At 41.3% G+C, this 17,643-nt stretch overlaps 1 protein-coding gene across 1 annotated transcript in view; it reads left to right on the forward strand.

Annotated features, from left to right (window-relative positions):
• The first annotated feature begins 983 nt into the window (after positions 1–983).
• The window catches only part of THBS2 (thrombospondin 2), a 181,694-nt gene continuing 165,034 nt past the window's right edge, over positions 984–17,643 (forward strand). Inside the window, exon 1 of the mRNA XM_073627865.1 lies at positions 984–1,281. Within this exon, the coding sequence (XP_073483966.1) occupies positions 1,260–1,281 (22 nt within the window). The 5' untranslated portion in view covers positions 984–1,259. The remainder of the gene's footprint in view (positions 1,282–17,643) is intronic.

Genomic DNA, 17,643 nt, shown 5'->3' on the forward strand with positions numbered 1-17,643 from the left:
ATGACCTCAAACTAGCAGCAGGAAAACTCAAAACTAATCTAAGAATGTATTATTTTACCAAAGTAGTAGTTGATGCTTGGAATAGACTTCCAGTATAGGCAGTGGGGTTGATTTACTAAAAGCAAATAGACTGTGCACTTTGCGAAGGGCAGTTGCACTCTGCAAGTGCAATTTCTCCAGAGCTTAGTAAATGAGGAAGAGCTCTGCTGACTTCCATCATCCAATCATGTGCAAGCAAAAACGCAGTTTTTTTTATTCTCCTTGCATTGGCTATTCTTTGCAAAGTGAAGCTTTACCTCATTTGCTAAGCTCTAGAGCAACTGCACCTGCAGTGGGCAACTGTACTTTGCAAAGTGCAGTCTGTTTGACTTTAGTTAAGCAACCCCATGGTGCCAGGAGTTTACATTTTTATGCAGGGTACCACAGCTCACCACAGCACCGGTATCTGAACGGGGCACCTAGAATATCATTTTTTTCTATGAACCCTACCAATGAGCCTGCGTTGATCTATGCCAACGCATACCAACGCAACCAGCGGAGTTGGTAGGAATAAGCCCATAAACTCTTTTTCGGGGTAGACGTCTCTGGTGGAACATAATGAGATCTAGAGCAAAACATGTCCTTAAGAGCTTAGAGGGTTAATAAGTCCCACGCTACCGTGTCCTCACATTATCCTATTGACCACTTTTGCTGGCAGTTACAGCATTGTCAGGTTCATGGTCAGCAATTCCCTTCGAGGAATTTACTGCGACGCTTTCCAGTTACACTAAGGAAGTGACTGTGCTCAAATGTTACTGCAACCGAGCAAACGTGCCCCCCCAGAAGCCCTGCTTTTACTACTAGCACAAAAGACACAAGTGATCCCTTCTCACCCCCCTCTTCCTCCGTCCTCAGCAGGCTGGGAAATTCCTCCTGACACACAGAAGGGGGCAGGCTTCAACATCACCTCCACACCACTACATTGTCAGGTCTGAACACTCTTATGTCATTCCACACAGGAGTCAGCTTTTTTTTTTCTAACTTCTTGAAAATGCTTCCTTATGGGGCTGAGTCTGATTGACAGCATGCGGTGGAAAGCTGAGTATATAAGTGAGTGAACTGTTCTCTATTATCCACTCTAGACAAGGCTCCCCATACGTGCAGTTGGTTGGCTCTACAAGGGAACAATACATTTGCTTTTTAAGTCATTTGAATGTCTTTTTTTTTAACTTTATTTCTGCATTGCTTCTGATATTTGGATTGGGAAAAGATCAGCTTTTATGAGGCTTGTAACAAAAAGAGGTAAGCATTCTTTGTCTTTACTCTTGTTATCATACATAGTAGATTTTTATTTGAAGTATTGATTGAGATTAATTAAGCACTAATTAAATCTTGGGAGTTTTAATGGAATTTTATTTTCACTTTTTTGGTAAAAAAAAAACAAAAAACAATGTTTAGACAAATTAAAGAAGAAAAGAGCAGCTTTGGATGACTCGTAAGCTGATTTGTGGTGGTAGTGCTTGCTGGGACTTGTGGTCCTTTCGTTTTTATAAAGTGACATATGTTTTATGTTTTGCGTAAATAAAATTTACAGATTATTTACATGTGTAGGGCAAACCATTAAACTGGAATTATGGTCCAAATAAAAAAAAAAAAAGACAAATATGGTGCAGTCTGTCTCTAGCAGTTTTTGGTTTTATGGGTCCTTTCGGTAACATAGTTTATGACTTGTTGATCCTGCAATAGATTTCTCCTTTCTTTAACAGGGTGACAATGTTGGTCCCTCTGCAGTGAAATTATTCAACAGTGTTGTCATCTTTTAGACAGGATAGTCTTAGATGGACATGTCGTTTTAAATGGACTTTGGGTAAAGGACCAATTTAACCTTTTAAGCAGTAAAACTGGCCATTTACTGTAGTCATTTTCAGTCAATTTCGACCACTTTCAAGCCACTAGGATTTTCAAATATCATATGCAAGTTATCACCAGAAACTACAGAATCTGCCACTGACAAGTCCAATTGAGCACCAGTCAAAACTAGGTCAAATTGTCAGTTACAATACAGTTTACTGCAAGATACAATTAAATTGGAATAAAATGGAAAAACAAAATCATGAAAACGATTGGATTTTACTGCCACATTCGGGGCATTTTTGATCTTTGCGCTTAGTCAAACTCACTGTTTATGTCTTTGATTGCTTTGTGATTTTAAAAAGGAGGAATTGAACAATCAAATCAAATTTGCAGATTCATAGTCAGCTTTACAACAATAGGCTTAGGTTTATATTGCTTTGGGAAAAAAAATATATGATAAAAATGGATTGTTCAAAAAATCTCTGGAAAAGGTATATTTTTTGTCTTAACCTCTGCAACTACCATTTTGCAGAACAGCTTGGTTTGGAGAGATACATAAATAAAGGCATAAGAAATTAAAAAAGAAATGTCATATATTGAATGCTATTATTGATCTTCACATATGCTTACCAGAAAACAATATTTTTGGGATTATTAGCCCTTTGAGAGCTGTACTACACGGATTAAAACTGTTGATGTTACTACTAGAATCAGGGTTTACTGGTTGTGAGAGTTGCTGCATTCTTTGACAGTTAGAAAAGTTACTGGACTCCTATAGCCCATAACTGGCCCTAAAGGGATGCAGGGGGAGACTGCTCTGTGTTCTATACTATAGCACAGTTACCAGGGAGATGCTATTGAGTTGTTTACTAAGGAAAGTATATTCTTAGCCACTTCTTGTATGTAGACTGTAAGCAGCATTTACATGTTTTTAATAAATGCACTTTTTGTCCATTCTAAAATGTTATTTTTCACTCTAAGAATGTTGGGATCCCTTATGGACTGTTGGGTTTCTTCCAAATTCATTTTACTGGCTTAGGAATGGACACGTAATCATTAGTAAAGTCATTTTTGCTTATAGTGCAAATGTATTTATTGACAGGATCTGGCATTTTTCTTGCTTTGCGTTAGAAAGTTTGTTGGCTAAGCTACAAGTAAGACTTTCAGAAAATCACATAGAAAGTAGCTGGTAGTGGACAGCTTTAGGAGGTATCAGAAATAAGGAGAAAATAGAATTTAACATTGTAGATGAGCAGGTTTTTTTTTTTTTTGACGCACATGATTAGAACCTGAGGCTCTAATTGGCTTTAAAAAATGGTGGACTTGGGGCGCAGAGCACTGCACCCTGAGCCCACCCAGTTGTGTGACAATATTGAATTAATATTCGCTATTGTCTTCCTGCTTCTTCTCCCAGCCAATCAGGAAGCAGGTCTTAAGACCCAATTGGCCGAGAGGAGAAGCGACCGTATTGGCCGGGAGCAGGGGGGAGGCGCCGAGGAGGAGATGCAGGGGGAATCCGCCGAAGCTGCCTGCGACCTAGATGGGGTAAGTGCAGGGCTGATGGGTGGACGGACAATCGAACGAACGAAGGGGGGTTGTTTGACCGACTGACCGATCAACCAACCGAGCGACGAGGGGGTTTGACGGACCGAATAAACGAATGGGGAGGGGGTCGTGTGGTGTATTTGCTGTCCCCCACCCCAAAAAAGTACAGCACGAGCCACCACAATAGATGGGCAAAATTATTAAATGTTGTTACTAAACTGCTGTGTTTAGATTTGTAAGCCATATGTTATTATCAGAACTATACCCCCCCGTGTTTTTTTTTTTTTTTAATTTCCTCTTACTTTTGCCTAAGTATCTTTATAACACATACTCACACATGCAGTAAATCCAGCATTGTCTTGCTGTAATCCATCACTCCGCTGCACACACTGGGTCCCATGCTGCAATTTTTCTTTCCTTATGTCATTGCGAGCCGGCTGTTTTATCCGGTTACTTGAAGTTGGCCCCTGATGATGAACATGTGCCATGGTGAGTCATCAAGGGGCTGGCTACAGGAACCAGGAAGAGACAGACAGCCCCCCTGAATATGCGTTGTGGTGAATTGTGCTCTAGATGGCCCTGAAGCCTCCCGAATGTGTGACATGAGTATCCCAGGAAGCTGCTGGCCACTGGAAGGAAGTCATTGTTACGGTAGTGAGGGTCCACTTACATAAAAAAAGGTATTTAAAAAAAGGGAGGAAGGATTAAGATTAGGAAAATTGGGTGTTAGGAAAAAACAATTCATGTGTGATTTTGTCTGTGTCTACTATTAGGCCGTTTTCACACAGCTGCCCCTCATTCAGTGTAAGCAGGATATCTGTGAACAGACCCCCTGATGAGCAAGATCAGACCGAGACAGCTGTCACTTTTGTGACACCCATGTCTGTTCTGATTTTATCTACATATCATGATGGAGGAAATATGGACCTGTGCAATCTCTATTGGTGGGCAGACAAGGGTGGATATTTGTCCATTCTCATCAGTTCTCACCCAATTCGGGTCTGCAAAAACAGAAAAGCACTGTTTGTTTTTGCAGACCTAAATGGGTCTGGATGTGGGCAGATGGACACACATCTGTTTACATCCGCCTGCCCATAGAGGTACCTTGCGTACCGTTTTGATCTGTATAAAAAAAATAGACAGATGGAACAGGGTCTTAAATAGGCTAATGAAAATAATGCAGTGTTGCCAACAAATTGAAAATCACGATATATTGACCCAAGCAATTTTCCAGTCTCCCCGCTATAGACCTACCTTGGGAGCTACAGCTACAATAGAGTTAAGGTGTCTGCACTTAGGATATAAGTCTTCTCACAGTTTTTATACTGTTTCTAAACAATAACAATACAAAAGTTGTAACCTGACAACACTAGATGAACTTCTTGTACAACGTGCTTCTCATGAATTCACTGTCAGTGGAATGTGCTAAAATTTACATGGTTGTGCTAGACTTTACCAAAGCCTGTGCTTTTAAGTTGTCTAAAATCATTCTCTTTATTCAGAAGTGCATTGTATGTAGGTGATGAAATACTAATGGCTTGTTTGTTTCTGAGATCAGTACCTTGGTAGGTTAAAAACATAATACTTTTGGCATCCAGCAGACAATCTGGTCTTCTGTCCATACGAAATGTACTTCAACATATATAAAGGACCTCCTTTGGAATTATTTAACGTGCATCATCTTTTTTTTATATAATTTGATAGTGTTAAGAAAGGTCCCTGCTTGGGAACCCTCTCTATTTGTACCCTGGTGGCCAATCCACTGGGGAAATGAGATAGGAAATTCCAATTTTTTACAGTTGTCACTGAAACAGGAGGTGAGGGAATATCTCCAATAGAGACACCCATTCCAATGACAAGGTTATCCACACACTAATAGATTTTCGAAAGAACATTTCATCTGAAAATTTTCTTCACCACATTGGTTGACTTGATGAAAGTCGTTCAAAAGTACTTTAAAAAAATTTGCTTTTAACATTTGATTTTGAAGTGAATGGACTTTCCTGAATGAAAACCACATTCACTGTAAGAAATGAGTTTGTTTTCTTATCTGCTCAAATTTTCTCATCACTTTGGCTGAAAATGAATGCTGATTTGACCCACTAGCTACTAGAAAATCAAAGTAACATTCTTAAAACAACATTTTTAAATAAAATTCTACTGGTGTACAGCCAGCTTAAGAAGGGATTTCCCATAATTTTGGAGGAATTTCCACCAATTTTCTGTTGTGTCTCCAGGACAGAAGGCAAAGGGAAATCTTTGTAATAGGACACAAACTACAATAAAGCCTGACAGAGATTTTATCCATGATCCATTCTATTCAAAAATTGTAAAACTAAGAATGATTACACTTTTATAAGGAAAAGGCAATAACCACTAGCATGCTGAAAGTAATTATCTAGTAATTACTATTTTTAACTCTGTAAACTGTTGACTGGTAAAAACGTAATTGGTTGATGTGATATACTGCTTGTGGGCGGCACACCACCATTGCAAAAATACCACCCAACAGCTCTTATGTGTCAAATAACATGTTCCTCTGCTGGCTGCTGTGGTTCCTCCCTCCAACAACTTGTCACTGCAAGACACAGTAGTGGCGCAGAGGTTGGTGGTAGAAACTATCTTGCAGTCAATGATTCAGCTATGAATTCTGCATTGTATCAAAGTGTGTTGGATGAGAATGCAAGGCCATCTGTCCGAAAGTTAAACCTAAACAGCAAATGGATCTTTTAGGCCTTGTTTACACTTGTAGATGGGAGGCAGTAAAAACACGTGTCTGAGCCATGCTTTTACTGCTCGAAAATGCACCCTCTTAAGCTGCAAAGGCAGCAGACAGGGGTGTTCATATGTTGTGGTTTTGATGCTTTTTATTGCAGTATGGCGATATTTATACTTACTACCAGGCTCAGCTGGCAGTACCACATGCTGAACATGACCCATTCATCTGACTGGGGCCACACCATTACCACCCTGCAACCACATGTGCTGCATGTGGTTGCACTGCAGGGGTGCGGGTTTTTAGGTGTTAAAACAGGCGGTGAATCATTTGGTGAAGGGGGGACTATGGTGTGGGTTTTTTATTTCAGGGGTTGGGCTTGGCCCCTTAGTTCCAGTAAAGGTAACTCTTAAGGCGTCAGCATGCAAAGACATTTTGCAATATTTCATGCCCCTTTGTGGGAACAGTTTGGGGATGGCCCCTTCCTGTTCCAACATGACTAAGCATCAGTGCACAAAGCAAGGTCCATAAAGACATGTATGAGTGAGTTTGGGGTGGGGGAACTTGACTGGCCTGCACAGAGTTCTGACCTGAACCCGATAGAACACCTTTGGGGTGAATGAGAGCAGAGACTGTGAGCCAGGCCTTCTAATCACATAGTACCTGACCTCACAAATGTGTTTCTGGAAGAATGGTCAAACATTCCCATAGACACAGTCCCTAAACCTTGTGGACAGCCTTCCCAGAAGAGTTGAAGCTGCAAAGGGTGGACCAACTCAATATTGAACTCTACGGACTAATGCCCTGTACACACGGTCGGACATTGATCAGACATTCTGACAACAAAATCCATGGATTTTTTCTGATGGATGTTGGCTCGAACTTGTCTTGCATACACACGGTCACACAAAGTTATCGGAAAATCTGATCATTCTGAACGTGGTGACGTAAAACACGTACGTCGGGACTATAAATGGGGCAGTAGCCAATAGCTTTCGTTTCTTAATTTATTCTGAGCATGCGTGGCACTTTGTGCGTCAGATTTGTGTACACACGATCGGAATTTCCGACAACGGATTTTGTTGTCAGAAAATTTTATAGCAAGCTCTCAAACTTTGTGTGTCGGAAATTCCTATGGAAAATATGTGATGGAGCCTACACACGGTCGGAATTTCCGACAACAAGGTCCTATCACAAATTTTCCATCGGAAAATCCTATCGTGTGTACAGGGCATCAGACTGCAATGCCATTAAAGTTCATGTGCGTGTAAAGGCAGGTGTCCCAGTACATTTGGTAATATAGTGTATATTACATTTTTTCTTTGGATATACTAAATTACCAGAATTATATTTAGTCCCTCAAGAACTAACTAAACTATAGCTGCTCTAGGCGATCCAACCAGGCTTAAAACCATAAAGCGGATGGTGGTTTTGACGAAGCACGCTGGTCATGTGAAACGCGTCACCCTTTCTGCCTCTGCCATATGCCTGTGCATCTGTTTTTATGATCTCCTGGAAATAAACGTATTGCATCATATTGGGAGTGCTGCTGTTCCTTTTGTCCTGTCTACACATGTTCCCTCAAGAACTAGTTCTGGTTGGCTCAGTAGATTCTTAAAAAAAAAGCTGGATTCATTCCTAAATACACAAACTATACAGTGCTTTTAAAAAGTAATCATACCCCTTGAAATTTTCCACATTTTGTCATGTTACAACCAAAAATGTATTTTATTGGGATTTTGACAGAGTGGCACATAATTGTGCAGTGGAAAGAACATGATAAATGGTTTTCAAATGTTTTTACAAATAAATATGTTAAAATTTGTGCCATGCATTTGTATTCAGCCCCTCTGGGTCAATACTTTGTAGAACCACCTTTCACTGCAATTACAGCTGCAAGTCTTTTTGGCAATGTCTCTACCAACTTGCCACATCTAGAGAGTGACATTTTTGCCCATTCTTCTTTGCAAAATAGCTCAAGCTCTGTCAGATTGGATGGAGAGCATCTGTGAACAGCAATTTTCAAGTCTTGCCACAGATTCTCAATTGGATTTAGGTCTGGACTTTGACTGAGCCATTCTGACACATGACTATACTTTGATCTAAACCATTCCATGGTAGCTCTGGCTGTATGTTTAGGGTCGTCCTGCTGGAAAGGTGAACCTCCACCCCAGTCTCAAGTCTTTTGCAGACTCTAACAGGTTTTCTTCTAAGATTGCCTTATATTTGGCTCCATCCATCTTCCCATCAACTCTGACCAACTTCCCTTTCCCTGTTTGAAGTTCTTGAGAAAAGAAGAATTTGGTAATGATTAAGCACTGGCTGGATGTGTGAAACGCGTCTACATGACTAAATATCTGGTGTCCCTGGTGTATCCTGGTAATCTTCAATAAAGGCACTTTGTTTGGAACCTTTGGATGTGCAGCCATTCTTATTTTCTCAAGTATTCCACGGAGGCAGGCCGGGGCTAGTACCCCTACTTGGTTCCATTTGGGTTATTGTACACACCTGGAGCAGCGGATTCCTTCTTTCCTGTTTGCATTTCTGCCGAACTCTTTCCATTTTCCAGTAATAAATTGAGCAGTGCTCCGTGAGATGTTCAAGCTTGGAATATTTTATTATAAACTAACCCTGCTGTAAACTTATCCACAACTTTATCCCTGAATTGTTTGGTGTGTTCCTTGGCCTTCATGATGCTGTTTGTTCACTAAGGTTCTCTAACAAACCTTTGTGGGCTTCACAGAACAGCTGTATTTTTATGAGATTAAATTACACACAGGTGGACTCTATTTACTAATTAGGTGACTTCTGAAGGCAATAGATTCCACTAGATTTTAGTTAGGGGTATCAGAGTAAAGAGGGCTGGATACAAATATACACCACACTTTTCAGATATTTATTTATAAAAAATGTTGAAAACCATTTATCATTTCCTTCCACTTCACAATTATGTGCCACTTTGTGTTGCTCTATCACATAAAATACCAATAAAATACATTTACGTTTTTTGTAACATGACAAAATATGGAAAATTTCAAGGCATATAAATACTCTTCAAGGCACTGTAAATGGATATTAACATTTATAGGTAATAAGACCAGGGGGTGTTGATCCAGGGAATGTTCAATATCCTCCTGGGGATCAGGAAGGATTTATTTTTCCTCTCCTGGAGCAAATTGGATGATGCCTTAAAGAGTTTTTTTGCCTTCCTCTGGATCATCTGTGGGTATAGCATTGTGTATATGGAGGATTTTTTTTTTATATTGAGTGAACAGCATGGAATTTTTTTTTTTTTTTTCAACCCGACCAACTATCTAACTACTGTACGTAACTTTATAACTATATAATTTTGTAGGCCAAAGTACAAGCATACATGTGCATTATTTCAGATGCTTGACATAATTAGGTATCTGTAGATAGGTGTTGTTTTCCTGCTTTTGAGATGCATTTCAAATGTGCTCTAAACATAGGTCAGCACATTCCAATTTACTTCAGTAATGTGGTGTGGCTGGCAGTTCCAAGGCTGTGTTTGACCTGATGTGTTTCTTTGGTCCCAGCAGGCCCCATTTAGATGCATTTGCATTGAAGGCAAAGCAGTTCAAGGACAACGTTTTTGCTATGTTTTGCATTCAGCTGCAAACACTGCTTTCAAATGAGTATATATGGCAGTGTTTGACAGCAACGGCCATCTACTAGAGTCCTAATACTGATTTACTTAGCAAAAAACTACCACTGATGATGGAATAGTTCACAAATGATGTGAAAATGAGTTTAAATAAAGAAAATTATAACACAGGTGAACATTTAATTACTAGAGACATTTATTTTGAACCGTTGGTAAGCAACTTTCCTTTATATAATGACAAATTAACTGGAGTGTGTGTTTCTGTAACATGAGTATACACATTTTTCAGCCAACATGATTACATCTTAATACAAACAGCCTGGCACACAATCACAGAGTACACATGTTGAATTATAACAAAGGAAACCACTTAACATAGCACACCAGCCAAGCCAGCTCCAACATCAGATCTAAAATAAATTTCCTACAACAGCAGAGGCCAGCAAAGGTTGTCCACTGCTGTGCTGTTAGGTATCCAAATACTGTTTCTATTCTGTACTCTCCTTGGTTATTATCTGTTCAATAAACATTATAATCTAAAATCATAAAACACTAATTACACGTTTTTGTTTGCATATGATGTAATTACTTAAGATGTGAAGACTAAAGGCCAGTCCACCCATAAGAGATATTTTAGTTTTTGGTAAATACTTGAGCAGTAAACCACCTAACAGTTTCTTATGTAGCTCAGTGATTCTGTTGGTGAATTCTCTGCAAATGGTTTCCAGGGTCCGCACACTTATGTGCCCATTCAAAGGGGTTCCCACAGTCAATGTAGGGTTTTGTGTATAGTCAGTATTATGGGAATGCAACAGAGGATAATGCACCAAGCTTAGGTGGGCTAGTACACTAAAAACCCCTAGATGGACAAACAGAGGGTTAGGAATTACAGTAGGGGGATTTAAATTTTGAAGAACCCAAGACTTCACCAAATCAGAAGCTAACTTAGCCCTCCATGCTCCACCTATACCCAAATATTACTTCTGGGTAGCCTTCTTTTGTAATTTCCCTTAGATTTCTAATACAAACAGAAAGTGAAGAGTCTTAGTCCAAAACAACAGTTTTGTGAAGATACTTAAGCAGCGCTCCTGTTCATTAATTAAAATGTGACCGACATTCACATGTAAACCATATGAGAAGAGTAGTATGATAATAAGTGATGAAATAGTTCTTAATGGTGGGTGAAGATTCAGGTTGATAATCTATAAGCATGCACCAAACACTGTGTGAGTCACACTCCCCTAGGGGTTTAAACTCACCAGAAAGCAGTTAAACAACCGCCTTTATAATTCTAGATGTCATCCAGTTGGCAAAGATTTAGCTTGAACTGCACATCACTCCATGGGTGGTCGGTCATGCAAAAAAAGGCTCCACATAGCGTTATCCCGTTTAAAGCATTTATTAAAAGACTACCCCCTTAAAATCACACTTACAAAGTATAACGTTTAAACAAGCATTTAGGGTAAAATTGTGTTGTCACCGGACAGTGGAAGCCAGCCGCCAGCCACTGAACTAGCCGCATTGATAACTCTTGGTTGTTCTCTACTGGCCGTGACATGCATATGTCACTTCCGGTCGCCGTATGGTCACACCCTGATGTGTTTTGTCATCACAACATCATCTGAGGTTGTCCTTTGATTCCTGTCTGGATCTGACAAGCACTGAGTCAGACTAGAATGTGTCTGTCCCAGATAACAGATTGCAGGGTTACCGGGTGCAGGTATCCAACAGCAGCAGGGGTGATCAAGTCAGTTTAGCTGTACTTAGGCAACTGAAACCAGACTGTATATGATTAAAGATTTATTAATAATTAAACAAAACCCATCCAACACCAGCAAACAGAATACACAACAAAAGTGAAAATATACAGTACATTAACCATAAACCATGTGATAAAACACCTAAATAGCAACCTAACAATACTGCAATATTTACAAGCAAAAGGGAAACGTGGAATTACAGGGTAAAACGAGTGGTGCAGGAAACAATCAGGTAGGGGGAATTAGGACTGGGATCTGGAACCAGGGGAGCAGAGGAGAGGTAGCAGGGTACAGGATCATGGCAGGAATCAGGATCAGGAAAAGTCAGCTATCAGGTAACAGGCAAAACACTGTAGTAGAGCTTGAAATCAAGAGAGGAGTTATATACCTTCCCAGCAGCCAGCATCAGGTAGAGCCTAATTACTGGGATCTTCTGGCTGCTGGGGGACATTTGACTGTGACCCTCAGCTCTGGGAACCACAGTGCCACCAGCAGGTGATCCAGGTCCTGACACAGATCCTGGACCTCAATTGTGCATTAATAGCATCAGTCAGGTTAGGTCTTGTGGAAAAAACTTGTTTTTTCAAGCACATTGACAGACATCGGACTTGTTTTTCAAGTGCATCCAACAGATGCATGATTGGATTGAGATCTGGGGAATTTTAGGGCCAAGTCAACAACTTGAATTTGTTGTTGTACTCTTCAAACCATTCTGGAATTCATCAGAACAGGCCTTCCATTGCTCCATAGTGTAGTTCTGATGTTCACATGCTCACTGCAGTTGCTTTTGGCTGTGGACACAGGTCAGCATGGACACCTTGACAGGTCTATGGCTACACAGCCCCATACATCTGACACCTTTCTGTCGGAGCCAGCATTACTTTTTTTTTGCAATTTGAGATTCAGTAGCTCTTCTATTAAATCAGACTACACAGGCAACTCCCCACGTGCAATAATGAGCTTTGCCCACCCATGACCTTGTTGCCAGTTTTCCTTCTTTGGGCCCCTTTTGGTAGGTCCTGACCACTGCAGACCAGGAACATTCCACAAGAGCTGCAGTTTTGGAGTTGTGGGGACCCAGTCGTTTAGCCATTATATTTTGGGACTTGTCAAAAGTCGCTCAAATACTTACGCTTGCCCATTTTCCTTGTCTTTCAACACATCAACTTCAGTTACAACATGTTGACTTGTTGCCTAATATATCCCATCCACTTTCAGATGCCATTATAATGAGATAATCAAGGTTATCCACTTTACTTGTCAGTGGTCATAATGTTATGACTGATCAGCATAGCTGTGAATCATAAGTGAGATGCACTGTAGTTGAAGTTAGGCATTATGATACAGAGGACATTAAGTAAGATGTGTTGCTAACAAGAGAGAGAGCAGTTGGGTAGGGCAGGATTTCTATCACTGAAACCTATAGGCACCCAACCTTTGTCACCCAAAGAAAATCACTCCTATTATATAATTATTTAATTGTTTTATTGGTCCTAACCTGGCTTAGAATATGATGAAAATGTGTATATAAGCTCATATTAGATATCTACATTAGCCATTATCTATGGTAGTGTTTCTCAAGCTTTTTTCAGTCAAGGCACTCTTTCAATTTATGGACAATCTCGAGGCACCCTCAAAAATTAGGGACAATCTTAAGGCACCCCATTCTAAAATGTAATAACGATTGTAATAGTTTTATATAATGCAGCAACATCAATACACTAGGATACCCAAAGTTAGAGGTGATTTATTCTTCCAAAGCAAATACACTTTTGCAAACTGGTACTGACTAGTATTCCAATGTTTCTCTTCTCCCTCAGTTTTTCCATCACTTAGCTAATGAGACCCCAAAGCTGATGGAGAGAGGCAAGGGAGAGTCAAACAAGGATGATATGCAGGCAACTGACATCCTCCTTATCAACTGATGCTCTCATTGGTCGCTAGGAGGTTGGCAGCTAGAAGGTTGTAATGGTATACAATGAAAACCTGTAGCTTTGTGTAACTAAAAGAAAGGTTTTATCCACCCACTGGCTTGTATACAATTTTGAGGCAATTTCTAGACATTTTGCCAAGAAACCCCTGAGGAAACCTCAAGGCACCCAGGTTAAAAAAAGGCTGATCTATGGTGATAAACCCGACCATATATTAACCTATAGAGAATGAATATGCTATGTCATCTGAATGAACATGTTCATTGTTTATGTATATCACATTTACTGTGTCAACGTCTACTGATATATAAATTACCTTGTTTACTCTTATAAATAATTAATTTTGAAAAGAAATCTTATATTAGATGACTGTATTTTCTCTTCATGAAAACGTATATGTGTGACAGATAAAAATTCAGGGAAAAGCAACCTCTTTGCCTCTAACACCCCTAGGCAGTAATGCATTATTGGCAAGCCCAGCCCAGCTATAGGGCGCAATGAGAGGTATGTCACTGAGGCCAAGGAATGATACATTGGTTTGGAAAAATGGGTGCATACTGTTAGGGACAATGGGCCATATAATGCTAAGAATAGGAGAAAATATACTTCTGGGAACACAAGGTTTTCCTTCACTTTTGTCAGCAGAGTGGAGGCGCAAAATGTAGGTAAGTATATGCTGCTGGGGATCATGGGATGAAAGTTAATATGTGTCGCTGCACTCTTTCCCTCTTTGCACATAGCAAAGATTTTCTGCTTTTTTTTTTTTTAGTCGGTAGGAGCATACCTTTTGCGAGACTTCTGCTGTGAAAATAAATAAATATACACTTGCACATCGTTTTTAAAGAAACTATGCAGGTAAGTTGTCCCAAACAATTTGGAGAACTAACCATCTTCTGTGGATGTAGGCTGCCTCAAATCCTTCTGTCTTCTGTAAACCTAGACAGACTCAATGATGTTGAGATCAGGGCTCTGTGGGAGCCAAACCATCACCATGAAGTAAGCATGTTGTGTCTTTATCTGCTGCATTAAGTTGCCTTGGCCCAACCACTGCGTCTACGGTTCTCAACATTGCCTGTTTCTTTGTGTTTCTTCAAAAGATCTTGAACAGCACATCTTGAAAACCCAGTCTGCTTTGGAATCTTTGCCTGAGAAAGACCTTGCAGATGCAGTATAACTACCTTGTGTCTTGTTGCTGTTCTCAGTCTTAACATGGTGTATGACTTGTGAAATGAAACTGTCTTTCACAACCTTACCTTAGTAGCAGAGTTTGGCTGTTCCTCACCCAGTTTTACATCTCCTACACAGCTGTTTCTATTTCAGTTAATGACTGTGTTTCAACCTACATATGAAATTGATGATCATTAGCACCTGCTTGGTATAATTGGTTAATCATACACCTGGCTCTAATCAAAATCCCTGACTTTGTGCAAGTGTGAGAATTGATGCTGGTTTGAAGCTGAAGCCAAATGGTAGTCACACCAAATATTAATTTGACTTTTTCTTCTGTTCGCTCACTTTGCATTTTGAAAGTTTGCCCTGGTCTGATGGACGGTATACCAAAATAAGGAGCCATACCCTAGATTTAGAAATGATTATTCTGTGAAGAGAAATGAATAATGGAGAAATGCCCTGAAAAGGGGATGGGAGGGTGGGTATCGCGCACAGGAAACCGACAAATACCACAGGCCAGCGGGCTGGTTAAATACCCCCTGGGCTCCTCCCATAAATTCAGGTCACCATACTGGCCTTTCTACTTATGGTTGAAGCCCTATGGCCGATACGGACATGGGTAACATTTATAGTTAACATAAGACTTACCATATGAAATGGACCTGGAAGTGTGGACTTACCACATGAAATGGACCTGAAAGTGTGCCTTGGTCTGATGGACGGTATACCAAAATAAGGGGGCAAAAACATTCAGGTAGGGGTATAGTATTTTATTAGTTTTTCAGTTGTTCATTGAGCTAATTTGGAAAATGCCTGTGCCATCTCCACTTGAGGATTAGGGATATAACGGGCGAAGCAGGCTGACTTCCACCTGCCTAGTCTTTTAATGATGTGGTCTGGGACCCCGTGGCAGGATGCCGCTGAGGCCGCTCCAATACGAAAGGAGTGGCCGGAGTACTGTCTGGGGTTAAGGTGAAGGTTGCGGAGAAGTATCCTTATGTGTTTCACAAACTGACAAGCACTTTAGGGGTTAGACTGGAAATGGTAGAAGGGGGCTGGAGTCCCGCTGTTCAGGCAGGAGTGACAGAAGATGATTGAGTATGGTGACTGGTCACCAGCTATTATTGGTTTTGTAAAGGTGGATGTCCACTTCGGAGCCTGCCTGCTGGGTTTTAGAAACCGCAAGGTGGAGGACGAAGTGGTCTTGGTAGCGAACCAAGTGCCGTCTGCGTAGCACGTGGCCTGCGGGGTTGCTGCAGGTGAACTCGCCAGGTCGCAAGAACCTGTAGTAGGCCAAGTATATGGCTGCTTGTAGGACCGTACTGGGGAGAAGACCAAACGGAGAAGTATTCAGGATGGTTGACATACCCCTAAAGATGGCCCCCATTATGGGTAAACATTTGGTACTGACCACCGGTTGGCGTTTCTGGGTGCCACGTAGGATGGCTCGGATAGCGTGGGAAGAAAACAGAGAAGACTTTGCGGGGTCTTGTAGAGTCAAGAAATGTTGTATGCCGGCTAGGTATAGCCGAATAGTATTATAAGATAAGGCCAGCTGAGTATGGCAATATGAAATTAAGGCCAGTACGTGCTTGACATCTGTTGTTTCCTCAGAGCAGGGTGCCAGGAATTTATTGAACGTACTCCAAACTGCCTGGTAGGCTTTGAGTGTGTTATGGGACAGTGAGTAGTTGATGAGCTGGGTTGCTCCTTGTAGGTGTTGTACTAGTCCAGGGTCAGCTGAGACCAAACGGCGATAGGGTCCGAAACTGGATCGGCTCATCGGCACCTGTTTGAAAAAGGAAGTATAGTTAAAACGTGACAATGTGTCTGCTGCTAGATTGTACTTGCCTGGAATAAATGAACAGTGGATATTAAACTGATGTTGTAAAGACAGTTGTACCAGTCTGCGCAGGAAGGACATGACTGATAGGGACTTGGACCTGCTTTTGTTGATAATATCTGCCGTGGCCTGATTGTCGGTGGTGAAGACCACAGTTTGCCCTGTCCAATGATGACCCCAGAGCTGTGCGGCTGCCGCTATTGGATAGAGCTCGAAGAGGGAGGATGTTCGGGTGAAGCCAGGTATTAACAGTATCTGTGAAGGCCAGGGTCCTGAAAACCATTGGTGGCCAAAAATTGCTGCGAAGCCTGTGGAAGCTGCAGCATCTGTCACCACCTGGGGTGAAAGGGACGAGACCATAGGTATGAATAGGGATATACCATTCCAGGTGGAAAGGAATTCCTCCCACATGGATAGGTCCGCTACTGCTACGGTATCTAGATTAAGGATCTGATCGGGGTCTTGTGTTTGTGAAAGAAATATCAGCAGACGTGACACAAAGGTGCGACCCTGTGGAATGATTCGCATGGTGAAATTAAGCATTCCCAGGAGAGATTGCAGCTGCTTTTTGGTACAATCCCTAGTGTGGGTGAATTCTCAGAGGACCGCCCTAATGTGGGTTCGTTTGTCGAGGGGGAGGCTAGCTTGCATGGTGCACGTATCTAAGTTGACTCAGAGAAAGGTGATGTTGTGTGCTGGACCGTCAACTTTATGCTCAGTGATGGGAACATTGAGATTTCCGAATATGACTCTCAGTTTGTCGAGGTCTCCTGGGGGCATGCTGGGTGGTTCTATTAGTAAGAAGTCATTCAGGTAATGGATGACCTCTTGACACTGAGCTTTGTGCAAGAGTATCCAGGCGAGGGACTGAGCGAATGTGTCCAAGAGCCCGGGGCCACTCTTCGAACCGAAAGTCAATTTCCTGGCAAAATAGTATGCCTCCTTCCACTTAATGCCGTGCCAGCACCAAAGGGACGGGTGGATAGGCAGGAGCTTGAAGGCATCCGAGATGTCGGCTTTGGAGAGCCAGGCGCCTGTACCTGCTTTGATGATCGCTTGGATTGCCATATCCACGAAGGAATATTTTAGGGAAAATTCTTCAGAGGGGATTAGGGAATTGAGACTGGGAATGTGGGAAGAACATTCAGGTCGTACACCAAATGTAATTTATTAGAGAACTTGCCCTTGACAAGCCCAATAGGGCTGACTCTCCAAGTGCT

Source organism: Aquarana catesbeiana, linkage group LG04, assembly GCF_042186555.1.
Source record: "Aquarana catesbeiana isolate 2022-GZ linkage group LG04, ASM4218655v1, whole genome shotgun sequence".
Taxonomy (NCBI): Eukaryota; Metazoa; Chordata; class Amphibia; order Anura; family Ranidae; genus Aquarana; species Aquarana catesbeiana.